Source organism: Vanacampus margaritifer, chromosome 5 (assembly GCF_051991255.1).
Source record: "Vanacampus margaritifer isolate UIUO_Vmar chromosome 5, RoL_Vmar_1.0, whole genome shotgun sequence".
NCBI classification, from domain to species: Eukaryota; Metazoa; Chordata; class Actinopteri; order Syngnathiformes; family Syngnathidae; genus Vanacampus; species Vanacampus margaritifer.
Window position 1 is genome coordinate 29260253 of NC_135436.1, and position 15219 is coordinate 29275471.

At 39.9% G+C, this 15219-nt stretch overlaps 1 protein-coding gene across 3 annotated transcripts in view; it reads right to left on the reverse strand.

The window, feature by feature from the left end:
- frem2b (FRAS1 related extracellular matrix 2b) overlaps positions 1–15219 on the reverse strand; it is a 152844-nt gene that overhangs the window by 27714 nt on the left and 109911 nt on the right. For all 3 annotated transcript variants that reach the window (XM_077565663.1, XM_077565664.1, XM_077565665.1), the window contains 2 exons: positions 11485–11610; positions 9222–9473 (listed from right to left, as the gene is read on the reverse strand). In XM_077565663.1, coding sequence (XP_077421789.1) covers positions 9222–9473; positions 11485–11610 — 378 coding nt within the window. The remainder of the gene's footprint in view (positions 1–9221; positions 9474–11484; positions 11611–15219) is intronic.

Genomic DNA, 15219 nt, shown 5'->3' on the forward strand with positions numbered 1-15219 from the left:
TCATTTTATTAAACCAACGTTTCTTTGCTATCTTTGCCAATTAGTTTATTAAAACAAAGTTAGGGTGATGGACTTTTGTTTTCAGTATCTTGTGATCTTTTTTGCCTTTTGGTTCATTAAAACAAAGTGATGGCAATCGGCTTTCATCTCGTCTCGCGAGTCTTTGCTCACCATTTTATTAAACCAACGTAAGTCGGATCCACTTTTTTCTTTGCTATCTTTGCCAATTGGTTTATTAAAACAAAGTTAGGGTGATCGCCTTTTGTTTTCAGTATCTTGTGATCTTTTTTGCCTTTTGGTTCATTAAAACAAAGTGATGGCAATCGGCTTTCATCTCGTCTCGCGAGTCTTTGCTCATCATTTTATTAAACCAACGTTTCTTTGCTATCTTTGCCAATTGGTTTATTAAAACAAAGTAAGGGAGATTGACTTGATTTTTCTATCTTGCTAAGAAAATGTCAATCCACTTTTTTCGTCACTGTCTTATGAATGTTTGGTTATTGGTTTGATAATGTTCACGGTCTGGTGAGTCTGCGTGATCATTTATTAAAACGATGTTACGGTGACTGACATTGCACATCGGTTCATTAAAACAACGTCTCGTGAATCTTACGAATCCTAAGTAAGGCTGATTGACTTTTGTTTTTTATTGCCTTTGCTTGTCAGTTTATTAACACAAAGTAACGGTGTTTGACTTTCATCTTTACCATCTTGCGTGTCTTTCCTCATAAGGGCAACCAACTCTTGCTTTGACTTTCTCACGAGTCTTTGCTTTTTGGTTCATTAAAACACGTAATAGAATTTTGGATTGACTGTCTTGGGAGGCTTTGCTCGAGGTACTCGGCACTCGCTGATGTTATTCCGTTTCCTTGCCACATTTGAAAAGAATCAGGAAAATAGAAGGCGTCTATTTCTACATTTGATGGGAACAAATGAGCACCGCGTGTTCTGCACGTGACGTTCAAGCGCACACGCGCAACTGCTGGCTAATTACATGATCCTCTTTTATATTCCATGTGTCCTTTTGTGCCCTTGCTTGCTCTTTGGAGAGACATGGATGTCTCCCGCTTCATGTTTTCTTCTTAAAATGCAGACTTTTCCCTTTGACTTGGACTTTTTCTTTGCCTCTCCACTTCACAGTGTCCTTGTGCCTCCTCGGATCGAATGTGTGGATTACCCTGAGAGCGCCATAATGATCCGCGGGGCTCCTTTAATCTCCAGCCCAGCCAAATCTGCGCAGTCTATAGCGCGCCGAGAGTCAAGTCGGAGGCCTTAAGATATGCAAATGAGTGGCGAGAGCAGTTTCATGTTTTTAAAAACAAAGCGGCGTGATTGTGACACCTCACAATCAGAGCGTGAATATCCCCGTTTTGTTTCGTCGCGGAGGCGACGTTGCCAGTCAGCCGCGGCGCCGCCCTGATGACAATTATAATCCGACTGACAGACTCGCGGCGTCGCCGGGTCCCTTTGTTCATTTGGCAGTTTGTTTTCCCACAGACAACAAACGTGCCATCTTTCACGCCAGCGCAAACTTCCCCGGAAGCCACAAATCTCAGTTCCCGGGCCACGGCGCCGGTGCCAAACAAATCAGATTTTAATTACACTCTCGCGGTGGGTGAAAGTACGCTAGTTAGAGGGAAGAAGAAACGAGGCGCTCGGAAAGCAAATCCTGCGCCGCTGATTCGGCTCGGGTGCAAAAAGTCATCAACGCGGTCGTCTTCCACACAAACGGTCGCATTACGTGGAAGGCAAATCTTCGCTGCGTCTTTCGGCGAGACTCTCGGCTTGTGCGTAGCAAGGGAGCGCATACATTCATAAGTGCCCTGGGGATTTTTATTTCCATGGATGGAGCCGCTTCACCGTTGTAAGGGAACACGTTCCAAATATCAACATGCTTAGCAATAAGGTAAAAAAACCCGTTACTGGGACGGTGCGTGTTGAAAGAAGCAACCATTAGATGGCCTCACGTGAAATTATTATCGTAGCAGCGCTGACATAAATTTCCCGTTCTTTGTCGGCGGATGTGATGTTGTGCGCATTGTGTACGCGAAGGAGAGAGCGCAGTTTCATTTTCGGCCACAGGTGGCAGTAGCGATTCAAAATATTGAAAGTTAGACATTAAAAAAGTAAGAATGCGTTGATTTAATCACATTTGTTAACAAAATTTGTACTGGTAGCCTGTTTGGGTGAATTTGGTGTGGCCCCGGGCCCTCTCATTAATCTCGCACCCTGCAATCTCTTCTGTTATTTTATTATTTAAAAAAAAAAAAAAATAATTAGTAAAGAAAGTTTTTTTTTCTTCACTTGTATCTTAACAAATCGTTACAATTGCCCTGACAATGAAGCACAAGACTGATGAGAAAAGTCTATTGCTCTTCCTTACTTATAAGACTTACAAGACATTGGAGACAAAAGTTATTTTTTTTATACCAACGAAACAGTAAAAACGCCGTTTTCCTTGTCTCAAACCCAACACCGCCGCTACCTCATCTAAATGTTCACATGTAAGATAAGATACACCTTTTTTTTTATCCCGCAGTGGAGAAATTCACAGCGTTATTAGCAGCAAAACACATCATATATAAATAATATGTATCACAAAAAAATGACTTATGCAGTTTATGGTTAATTAGACTTTTTAGACATGACAGGTTGATGACAAGAAGACGTGGCACGAACCACGACACTCCTGCTGTGGCTCAGACGGCTGCCACTCAGCGGCACGTACGCACACCTTTAGGCTATTACATCCACCGGGGGCGGGACTTCACGATTGCACATATAGGAAGAGGAGCAAACAAAAGCAATAACGCCTGTTGCCAGCCTGAGAGCAGTTAATCCGATTACGGGCCGATTCCGAGCAACACTTATTGTCTCCAAATGCAACCGCGCAAGGCTGTATTCACCACATATTTGTGGCTCGACGTTTAAGTCATGCAGATAGCTTTCGATTGCTTGTGGAAAATGCGAGAACGATCGATGGGAGATCGACTTTTACACCGACACGCTTGCACTACGGAATTGAGCGAGAAAAACTCCAACTGAGTACAACACGGGCTATGAAATCCAGCAGTCAAAAATTGCTCATGAATGGGTTACAAAATAACACAATTGACGTTTACAATTTACATCAGTGGCGGCAGGAAGGAATTATTACTGTAAATTAGGGGTGTCAGGCGATTAAAAATGTTAATCGTAATTAATCGCATGACTTCAATAGTTAACTCATGATTAATCGCAAATTTTATATCTGTTCTAAACGTACAATAAAATATCAGTATTAGTATAATAGTTAAAATAAAATAAAAAGCGAGTGTGATATTGATTTGTGTTGTGGTCATTTTTCTGCCACTAGATGGCATAGTTGCACTTGTAAGACGTTGCGGACAGCTCATTGCTTTTTTTTTTCTTTTTATCTAATCTGTAAAATGTATTAACTTGTGAAATTCTGCACATTTTTTATAATGATATGTATAAAAATACAACTTGACCCCAGTCTCCACAAATATATGCATTAAATTAAATTAAAATATTAATGCAAAATTTTGACATGGTTGTGTCTGCTGAGTTGCTTTCCAACTAATCGTGTGTTAAAAAAAAAAATCTGTGGCATTTAAATTAACTCACAAATAACACAAACATTTTGACACCCCTACTGTAAATATTAGTCAGCCATAATTGGAACTCTACAACTCATGGCAAAAAAGCTGCGAATAATTCAAGCCCACAGCAAAAGGTTTGTAATGACCCGAGACGCCGCACACACTCGTCGATTGCACGCCATTCGTAACCTCGCTTGGCAGTTCCGTCGTAAGCCGAGGACCTTTTTCTACTCAAATCTGAAAACTCTTACTTTCGTGGTTACCAACATAAGCTTGTACCATTTAAAAGTGGCATAAGGGAGCCTTTTTGTACTAAGTGTACAAATTTCATTTAATTAGCAGCTACCGTTTAGTTCCAACAAAAGGCCAATGCGAGCGGAACTAAATGCGTGCCTCACGTGTCCCTGGAGTGCCTGCCCACCCGTCCAGTGTGAAATTATGCAAGCCAGTGAGCATGTCAGAAAATGGATCTGTGTGTGAGATTTGTTACACAAAGTGTAATTAGCCCGCTGATGAAGTGCCGTCCCCATGAGTGAAAATAAAACTGATGATTTGACTTGTTATGGACGCCCCTTTTCTTCTTGAGATTCTGGCCGAGCAACACCGCTTACCTCGTTGCGACCTCTAAGCTCGGGCCTCGGTTGTCGTGGTAACGGAAGCCGCATTGGCCACGCAGTAGAGGGCAGTGAAGTGACGAGTGGTGATGTGTCGAAAAATAGGCACGCTGAGTTAAGCAATATTTCCCGTGTTTCATTTGATTGTTTTATATTCATAGCTGAGAAGTCTCATACAAATATTTGAAAAGCAAAAACCTTATCATTGCATGGTTCCATGTTGTATTTCCTAAACTGAAAAAACCAAATGACTACCATGTAAAACATCAACAATAAATGTTTTATCTCAGAAACCGTCATCTCTTTTGAGGTCAATCATGAGCCCAAACGTATTGATGTCATCACGAATAGCTGTTTATATAGTTTCAAGTGGGCTAAGTGGAGCATAACGTGATTATTTAACTCATTTGCTCCCAAAAAACGTATAAAAACGTTCTATTTTAAATATTGTCATGGTCCCAAAACCGTATTTATTTATAGATTTATTTTTCATGCTAGAGTATACAGAAGGCTTTGATGCAGCCTCTGACCTGAAAGGGTCGCTTAAAGCAATGGTAGTTATTACAAAAAACGGCCAGCAGGTGGCAACAGAGTATAAGAGATCAACCAGGGCCATGTTGCAACAAGGTCCTGTTCCCCATTGCAACAGGTTTGTGAATGATGATGAATCTTAGCTATAATCTAATGCTAATTGCTGCAAAACAGAAACAGATTCAAATATATATTTTTTTCCTGATAAAAGAATAAACTTTAATCTTTCTTTTGGTAGATTTCATGTTTTTATAGCAATAAAACACAATATTGTGTGGGCCTTGCAAAATCTGTCAAAATCCAATAAATCAGCCGGGAGCGAAGGGGGTTGCTTCAGTGAAAATGGCTGGGAGTGATGAGTTGATTAAATAATTCTAATTAATCACATGATTTATAAAAAAAATATGACATGAACTTCTTTTTTTGGTCCCTGAAGGCTGTATCCTGCTGAGCAGTGAATAATTGTGAATTGTTGTGAATGTAACGAGCATTTTTTTTGTTGTTGTCAGGGTTCGTCCAAGGTCCCAAAAACGTTCGCTAAGAGTTTTGATGGTCGCCGACAATTTTTGTTGAAGCATGTTCAAGATATCCTTGCAACAAGAAAAAACATGAAAACTGTTGTTTGTTGTATTCGTTTACCGTGAAAACAAAGAGAAAAACTCAGCAAAAAATCGACCAATTTTTGCCGAACTATTGGGGTATCATCTTATGCAATGCATAAGTTGTGCGTGTATGATTCTCAGCCAATTAAAGTGAGGTGTCGTTCGCAAAACAATCCTGTCGCGAAGGCCTCCGTCGTTTACTTCAAAGCGTCACAAATCAGCACGATCAAAGCTCCATTCACAAGCCGGATGACAAAAGAGGACAAAAATGACACTGCCAAGCGACAATGCCAAAGAAATAAAAAATAATTGCAGCTCCAGATATATCACAGGCCGGCAAAACCCCGATAGCATGTAAACACGATTGGACGCTCGCTAAATGTATGCGGGCGTTGATATGATCTACACCCGAAGACCTTTTTGCGTAAAGAGTCCAAAAGTGACAGGCAGCCTCGTAGCCAAACAAGATCGAGTTTTCAATTCCATTAAGTGATTGCGCTCCTTTTAAACGCCATAAAAATGGAAGGGAACAAACAAAACAGTAAATAACGACAAGGGAAATTGACGACGTCTCCGATGTGTTACCTCGAGACGCACTCAGTCAAGTCGGATCGGAGCAAGTCGAGCCGCGCCGCACATCGCATTAAAAAGGTTTAGCGGTTTTCCAGCTGCCGTCCTGAGAGGCCGCGATGCCCCCGTGTTCACCGCCGCTCAGGTTACAGTGGAACGGCGGCATTCCCGTCACGTAGCTTCCTTCCTTCCTCCTCACTACTTAAGTAGGTCAAACAAATCCACTTGAAGCCGGACTTCCATGGGAACCTGTTACGCCGCCTGAAGCCTGTTAGCGAGCGAGACGGCGGCTGCAGGTGAAAACAATCCGGCAAAGCTGCGGCGAGAAGACGGGGTTAGCCATGCTCATTACTTTCTGCCATCTTAGGCTGACGATGCAGCGCCAGCTTTGACTTTGCGTCATAAAAAAAAAAAAAAAAACGGCTTTCGGTTCGAGGGCGTTTGCATCTGATTGCAATCAGGACCCGCTGAATTGCAATCAACAGGAACAAACGACGACTGTTAGGCTTAACTGTCAGCTCGGCTTTGCGGCTTTCTGTGTTTTCTTTGAAATGTACGTCGGAATCAAATTGGACACAAAATTGCCAGCGCCGCCCTCACCCGGACATTGCTCAATGATTGGCAGCCATCTTGTTGTTCAATATTTTTGGGGGCGGTTGTTTCCCAAAAAATGACTGGAAAAATATTATAGACTATAGGAATATTTTTAAATTAATCATCAATACAAAAAAAAAAGAGAAACAGGGATGTGATTTGACCAAAGTGAAATTATCTGAAAATTTAGCCGGGGGTCTGGGGGCCGCTGGCACTCGCTCATGGGTTTTCCGTGTTTTGAAGTACTTTCAATGCACTCACATGACAAAGAAATAGACAAAACAACAGCATAAATTTTCAATGTATATTGAACTATCCCATATAAAATGGCAGTTTTAGTCAACTCAAAATCAGTCACATTCAAAAACATTGGACTGCCTTTGCTTTTAAAAACTATCACATCTAACTAATGTGATTACTAAGTTAACACCTAAATAATGTTGAAGAGTTCAAATTTCATGAACAAATAATTGTATCATGACCAAATGAAAAGTAACTCATATTAGAGCATACCACAAATGTCTTTGTTATAGCAGAAGATGTTATCTGTCGGAGTCATGTGCATACACAATGAACTACAAAAAAAAAAATATATAAAAAAAAAAAAAATAATAATAATAAAAAAAAAAATCAGAATTTTTTTTTGGGGGGGGGGGGGGCGATAAAAAAAGCGGAATTCCGCAAATTAGCGGAAAAATCACATCCCTGGAGAAAGATCATTTCAGGCCATTTTTTTTATTTCTTGTCGGTTCTTGTGTAGCTTTGCTATTTTAGGCTAATTTACGGAACATACACAACCGTTGAAAATTGTGGGGTCACCCAGACAATTCTGTGTTTTTTTGGGCAATTTCTCACATGGAATAGCCTGTTCTAACATTATTGCACTTTCATTATTACTTTCTAATATCCATTAGCCTTCTTGGAAATTGGCCTCTACACACCGATGTACGCAGTAAATTTGACTCTATTTAGAGTGGGACCAAATCGACTAAATGGGCTAATATTTACATTTGGAAGAGAGTAAAATAAAGAATTGGGGGAAAAAAATAAAAGTCCCCCCAAGGGTTGAGGAATGAACTCACGACTTTCAGCTTGGAAGACTGCCACACTACCATCTGAGTTATGCCCCTTGGACTTAATTCTTGGAGTTAAGAAGATTTCAGCTGACATGAGCGATATACCAACACACAGCAGGAGCTGCGTGGCTCAGGGAGTAGATCGGTTGTCTCCCAAGCTGAAGGTCGTGAGTTCATTCATCAACCCTTGAGTGACTTTTACTTTTTTTATTACTTTTTTTTTTCTTCTTTAGTTTACTCTCTTCCAAGTGTAAATATTACTCTAAAACTGAGTTTTATTTGTTCCCACTCTAAATAGTCAAATTTACTCTACAGAATTTACTGTGTGGATATTGCACCAAAAAAACACATTTGCAGCTAGAATTGTCATTTACAATATTAACAATGCATAGCGTATTTCTGATTAGTTTAAAGTTATCTTCATTGAAAAACAGTCCTTTTCTTTCAAACAAAAGTACATTTCTCGGTGAACCCAAACCTTTGAGCGGTAGTATATTTTTGAAAAGTGAATATCCTTTGGCAAACTTGACTATTAGCATTTGCGACATCAAAAACCCACGTGCCTCCTTCTTCTCCTTTACTGCACACGCACACACATTCCTTTTTACATACGCGCCATCAACCAACATCAATAGCTTCAGAAGCAACGCACCTTTGTAGAGTAGAGAAAAAAAAGAAGAAAAAAAAATCGGCGAGTGTTTTGCTGCATGCTTGAAACGGAGAAATTTGAGCAATCTGCTGGACAAATATGAAAATGTACATTTGAAAGGTGGTCAAGTGAAATCAATGTTCCCGGGCGATCGGAACCGAGTCCTGACGCAAATAAGGAAAACTTGCGAGTACAGTCGACCCTCGCCCTTCATGGAAGAACACGACCGAACCCGACTGCGAAGTAACGAGGTTCACCCCAAAAACCGTTACAGTGTCTACGGTAATCATTTAAACCATAAATATAGCAGATATTATGTTCACAAAACACTTGGTAACTAAGAGGCTTTTCAAATTCTTACAAACTTACATTAATTGGTATTTTGCCATGAAAATAAAATGGACAGGTACAGTTTTCCTCATCTTTGTCTTCACTTCCTCGATTTTTCCGTAAAAAAATCTCGTAAAAAAAAAATACGCAGAGGTCCACACTAATTGTCACCTACGCAAAAAGGTTTGTACAACAATTGCCCTTAGATGCTACCCGATGGCAGCAAAGCACTTTTCTGTATTAGACAAAGCTATGGCCTGACTAGGAGAAGCTCCTCCCCTCAATTCGACGTAGGGTCTCGGCAACAAGATGCCACCAGATGGCGCCATAACAATATTTTTTATAAGACACAGCTTTGGTTTCTGCAAATAAGTGAAGAAACAGCAAATAACGGACTATATTTCCTCCCCACCAAATCCGCTATTTTATCCCTTTCGTTGTAGTCCAAATTAAAATCCGAGAAAAAAGGACGACGTCAGTTTATGTAAATGTAAACGATGAGAGTGCTACACATCAAAGACAAATGCTAATATGACTGTAGAAGGCAATGCTGATGCAATGACTTTTAACATCCGAAACTAAGACACCATCAACCAGACACGCCGCTTGTTCTTTTCCATTATTATTATTATTATTATTATTTCAGGTCTTACCATCTTCCGTGTCGGGCACGATGGTGATCCTGGCGCTGGGGAAGCGGGCGCCCAGGCGGCCCCCCATGGGCATGCTGAGGGTGAGGTTGAAGCTCTCCTCCGTCTCGTAAAGCGAGTCGTCGATGACCACAACGCGGCACGGCTTCTCCACCTCGCCCTTGTCGAAGCGCAACACGCTGTGGTGGTCCTCCGGCCGCGAGATGTAGTCCGAGTAGGACAGCACGGTGGTGGGCACCGTGCCAGTGGCTGACACTAGTGACAACACGGAAATGAATGATTGGCATAGTTCACACTTACAACTTGGAGGAGACAATGGATTCCATTTTCTTTTTGCATCATTTCACGTATTTGCAAAGAAATGGTAAGCCTCGGGTTTAATTTGATTTTTTTTTTCGGTCTGGCACTTTTGGATTATTTAACATGCCCTCAGGTCAAATTGACCCATTATTCATAAATTCACTAAGCTTTAGAGGTTTCATTGAATTTGTCTTCATCTTCAACATAATTAAATTTTTTGCTCATTCACATTTTTCAACTTTAACTCTGCTGTTGTGTTGCGGGTCAAATTGACCCATATTAAAAGTAGAAGTTCAAGTATGAGGTTTTTCTGCTAGGCGTGATCAACATACACAATTAATCACCCTCCCTAGTTTCTGGCACTTCTCAATAATCAAACACATCTCGGGTCAAATTGACCCAGGAATATGCGAAATTCATAGTTAGGCTTTGGAGGTTTTATTGAATTTCTCTTCATCTCCAAAATAATTACTTTTTTTTGCCTATTCACATTTCAAGTTTTCAAGTTCAACTCTGCTTTTGTGTTGCGGGTCAAATTGACCCATATTAAAAGTAGAAGTTCAAGTATGAGGTTTTTCTGCTAGGCGTGATCAACATACACAATTAATCACCCTCCCTTATTTCTGGCACTTCTCAATAATCAAACACATCTCGGGTCAAATTGACCCAGGAATATGCTAAATTCATAGTTAGGCTTTGGAGGTTTTATTGAATTTCTCTTCATCTCCAAAATAATTACTTTTTTTGCCTATTCACATTTCAAGTTTTCAAGTTGAACTCTGCTTTTGTGTTGCGGGTCAAATTGACCCATATTAAAAGTAGAAGTTCAAGTATGAGGTTTTTCTGCTAGGCGTGATCAACATACACAATTAATCACCCTCCCTTATTTCTGGCACTTCTCAATAATCAAACACATCTCGGGTCAAATTGACCCAGGAATATGCTAAATTCATAGTTAGGCTTTGTAGGTTTTATTGAATTTCTCTTCATCTCCAAAATAATTACTTTTTTTGCCTATTCACATTTCAAGTTTTCAAGTTGAACTCTGCTTTTGTGTTGCGGGTCAAATTGACCCATATTAAAAGTAGAAGTTCAAGTATGAGGTTTTTCTGCTAGGCGTGATCAACATACACAATTAATCACCCTCCCTTATTTCTGGCACTTCTCAATAATCAAACACATCTCGGGTCAAATTGACCCAGGAATATGCGAAATTCATAGTTAGGCTTTGGAGGTTTTATTGAATTTCTCTTCATCTCCAAAATAATTACTTTTTTTTGCCTATTCACATTTCAAGTTTTCAAGTTCAACTCTGCTTTTGTGTTGCGGGTCAAATTGACCCATGTTAAAAGTATGAACTTCTTCTGCATGGCATGGTCAAGAGAGATAATCAGTCACATCTCGGGTCAAATTGACCCAGGAACGTTAGTGCTAAATTCACAGACAGACGCAACTGTATTTCATCTTCTTGTGGTTTATTATTTCACATATTGAAATCAAATGCTTAGTAGTGTAGTTAATAACGGGTCAAAGTGACCCATGGTGTTTCCCGGGAATGAACATAAGAGGAGTGTTAAACAACCTTGTTCTTCTGTTTTTATTCATTTTATGTTCTGGTGTGTCTGCCTCTATACGGCTTTTTTTTTTTTTTTTTCATCTTCCTCATGTGTCCCATAACGTTGTCACCAGGCCGACTTTGCCGGTTTTATGTGCTAAAACTTTTGCAAGACATGATTACACTTGGAAGTTGGAGTGTCGATTTCAGACAATATGACCACGACGTCCATTGTTTCAGAACAATCAGGACAAATGAGGATCTTTGTGCCGAGGCCGACTTTAATCATCATTTGTAGCCCTTAAAAATTCACTTGAGAACGTTAGAGGAAAAAAATCATTCAATGCCCTTGTAACAAAAGATACTAATAATAATAATAAAAGTAATTTGCATTTGACAATTTGTTTTTACCTTGCTGGGTGAAGCAAACCACCATCAGCTCCTGGCTGACGTCGCCGCTGCGCCTCACCGGCACCATCAGCTCGCCGACGTCCTCCTCGATGTTGTACGCGGCCGCCGGGATGAACACGGACGACTCTGAAAATCGGAAAATCGAGCGTTAGGAAACTCCAACTGGTCCTCGCATCACTCGATATATTTGGCTCGAGCGCGATGCAGTGAATGAGAAGTGCAATGAGCTATTGGGGGAGACAAAAATCATTCCACTGCAAAACGTGGACTTCTCACGCCATCGGGTGTTTCGTCCACACAACATTTACTCCGATATGCACTCCCGGCAGGAGAGGAAATAGACAACTTTCACTTTTTAATATGAAGCGGGTAGCAGCACATTGCTCGTACAATCAAATGTCGAAAGAGCACACAACAAGATTCACACAAATTATTATTTTTTTTTTTTACGGTGGTATTGTAATACTTTTTATACATTTTAATATCAAATATGAAGCCCCGGGGGAAAATGAAGAGATCACTCCAAAATGATTTGTTTCTCAGATTTTGTAAAATGAACAATTCTAGATATATTATATATTAATTCTATATATTTTGATAAAAAAAAAGAAGCTTTTTATAGTTTTTTAGGCAACCACCATTTTGTGAAAAACCCTTTTTTGGTTATTAAAATTTTGGGGGATTGTTTATTCCAATACAATCAGTGGGTGTCAATTATTCCTGGATTTTCGCATTACGTGGACGGAGCAAAGTTCTTCAAAATGAAAATTATATAAAATAAATTTTATAGGGCTTATATAATTTAATTTGTTAATTTTGATTAAATGTAATTCCCAATGATCCCCAAAATAATTTTACGTCAGCATTTTACAAGTTTGATTATTTTATATATTATTTATAATAATGCTATATATTTTAATTTCATTTCATGCATTCATTTATTTTAGGTAGTGGACAACCAAAACTAATTTCCAACAAACCTGTATACATTATTATATGAAAAAATTTGTCAACGGTTTTTAACCACAAATGGCTTTATGCGTCCCTAAATTTATTTTTGACGTTAATTTAATAATTTTTATTATTTATTTTTTTGTAGACCATCAAGTTTTTGAGAAATTGAAATTTTTTTTGGTTTGACTTATACAAGCCTGCGCAATGCGGATTTTTTTTACCATGCGTTGTAATTTATTTGATAGCTATGACGTTTCAGAAAATAATTCCATCTGTTCCTGAGCCTAACCTCTAACTCATAAATGCTACTAAATATAATACATATTATTATTATCATTATCATCCTAATGAACACTTGAGGAAAATGGAGGGATTCAAAATCAGTGCAAAAAATCCATTTAAAAATATTTACTTGCATTTTTGATTGAAAAAGTTGGTGACATTTTTCGGGGTCATTTTTTTACAGACACTTTTGCTCTTCCATAAGTAAAAGCCGCACGAACCACCTCCTGCCGCCACTTGGTCGCCATGGCAACAAAAGCAGTTTTCACGAGACAGCCCCGCCCCTTCAAAACAGGGCTGAGTTCCGCAAGCCTTGCATAATGATGTGCAAAGTGCACTACTGTGTGCTGTCATTTCTTGATCCTCGGGGGTAGCTTGACAAAAGCTTGCCACAGAAGTTAATTAGAAAGCTGTTAACAAAAAAAAAAAAAAAAACGCATAATATGTCTTCATTAGGCATGTCAATCACAATGCAAGACTTCTCTAATGCATCTTTGTTCCCCTTTTGCGTGGGCATCAGTCATTATGCACGTGAACGGGACCTTGACAACACACAACCGCTCCAGGCGCAGTAAAACAAACTGTTTTCTTTTTCGATTCCTTGAGCTGCCAAAGCGCATCGAAAAACAAAAAAGAGAAGAAACCCATGTTGTCGACACGTTGCGTGACGATTGTCCACCAGGGGCCCGATGTTGCGCAGGACAAACTAGCAGCTAAACATGCTCATTTGCATAAATAGTTGACAGCCAATCCCGCCTTTTCCAGCCGGCAAAGTCCCCTGAGACTTGCATCTCCATATTTATACGCCGCGCTCTTCCTCATCTCAGCGCTCGCGTATGCTCGGCGGCAGCGGAAGGTTTTACAGACGTTCAACTTGTTGTTGTTGCGCATCTCGGCCATTTTTATTCCATGACCGTTCCACACGCAAAAGCGGCGCCGCTTATCTGCGCTTCCTCGCGGTCGTGCCCCGATGAATATCCTCAGCATGGAAGTTTGACCCTAATGTGGGCAGATTTATATCCTCCAGATTGCGGGTTCTTCCCGGAGGTTTGATGTTTGCGCGGTTTAGAGCGCGGTAAACAGATCGGGATTTTTTTTTACATCTGGCAAGTCCTTGGTAGAAAAGACATACAAATAAAGTCAAACTTTCAAGGAAGTTTCTTTCAGGTCGCATTTTTACAATATATACTGTATATATATATATATATATATATATATATATATATATATATATATTGTACATTTAGAACAGATATAAAATTTGTGATTAATCGTGAGTTAACTATTGAAGTCATGCGATTAATTACAATTAAAAAAATATATCGTTTGACGCCGCAAATTTTTAAAATTATATATATACATATATATATATTTCTTTTTAATTAGGGGTATCAGGCGATTAACATTTTTAATTGTAATTAATCACATGACTTCACTAGTTAACTCAAGAGTAATCACAAATGTTATATTTGTGATTACAATACATTTTTTTCCTAGGTTTTCATACTCTTTGTTAACAAAAGTGGAAAAAAAATGTGAAACTAATAGAAATAGTTCAAATGAATTTTTGACGTCTATAGCCGTCATTGGCAGTGAATGAGTTAATGAGATTTCACATGACCTCGGCTAGCTTTACGAACGAGTTCTCAAGCTAATCCTACTTTTTCGGAAACTGAAGTGGAAGCCCTTGGCCAAAGTCAGCTTGCTCCTTAAGTTGTCGCCCACTTTGGCAACTTTCTACTTCGTCTCGATCCCATACTTTTCATAAAATCCTATTGTTATTTCTTTGGCTTTAGTCATTTTGCCGCACAAAGCCCCCCCTGCCCCCCCTCCCCTGAGAAGCCACACGCACTCTAGTGTGTAATTGCCACTCACTCCCAAGTAGTTTGTTCATGGCCGCACTGCATTCAACAGACGGCGTATTTGCTGTGATTGCGAGTGGCGAGGTCATCCTACCTGCGCACCGTGCATTTGACCCCAAATACTTAAACGCTAAGTGGTTGAAAATGGCTCTGCCGGCAGACTCCACTTCAGGATGAACATCGTGGATTGCGTTCCTAAAAGTTGCCACTTCATTAGCTACGACGACGCAATCTGCTTGCAAGAGGTCCTCGGTTTCTTGCCTGCGCTAAAGTACTGGTAGACATAATTAGAGAAAATAATGGTAATAATAATTCATTTAAAAAAAAAAAACGAGAAGATGATGTTGAATGTAGTTAGCCCAGATGTGCTTCCATCCAGTGGGTCAACGGCAGAGGTGGAAAATTCCAAGTCCAGAAAGTAAATACCCTGCCACAGTTTGGCTTTAGCCACTGGTGCTAGCTGGCTAGCTCCCTAGCAGGTAAACGAGCATCATGGGAGCTAGTTAGCTAGCACCTGAGGCTAAAGCCAAACTGTCGCAGGGTTTTTACCTTCTGGACCTGGATTTGCCACCTCTGGTCAACCGCAGCTTACTTTCCACAGCTGGGGCCCGCAGGTGGTCGTCACGAACTCCCGTGA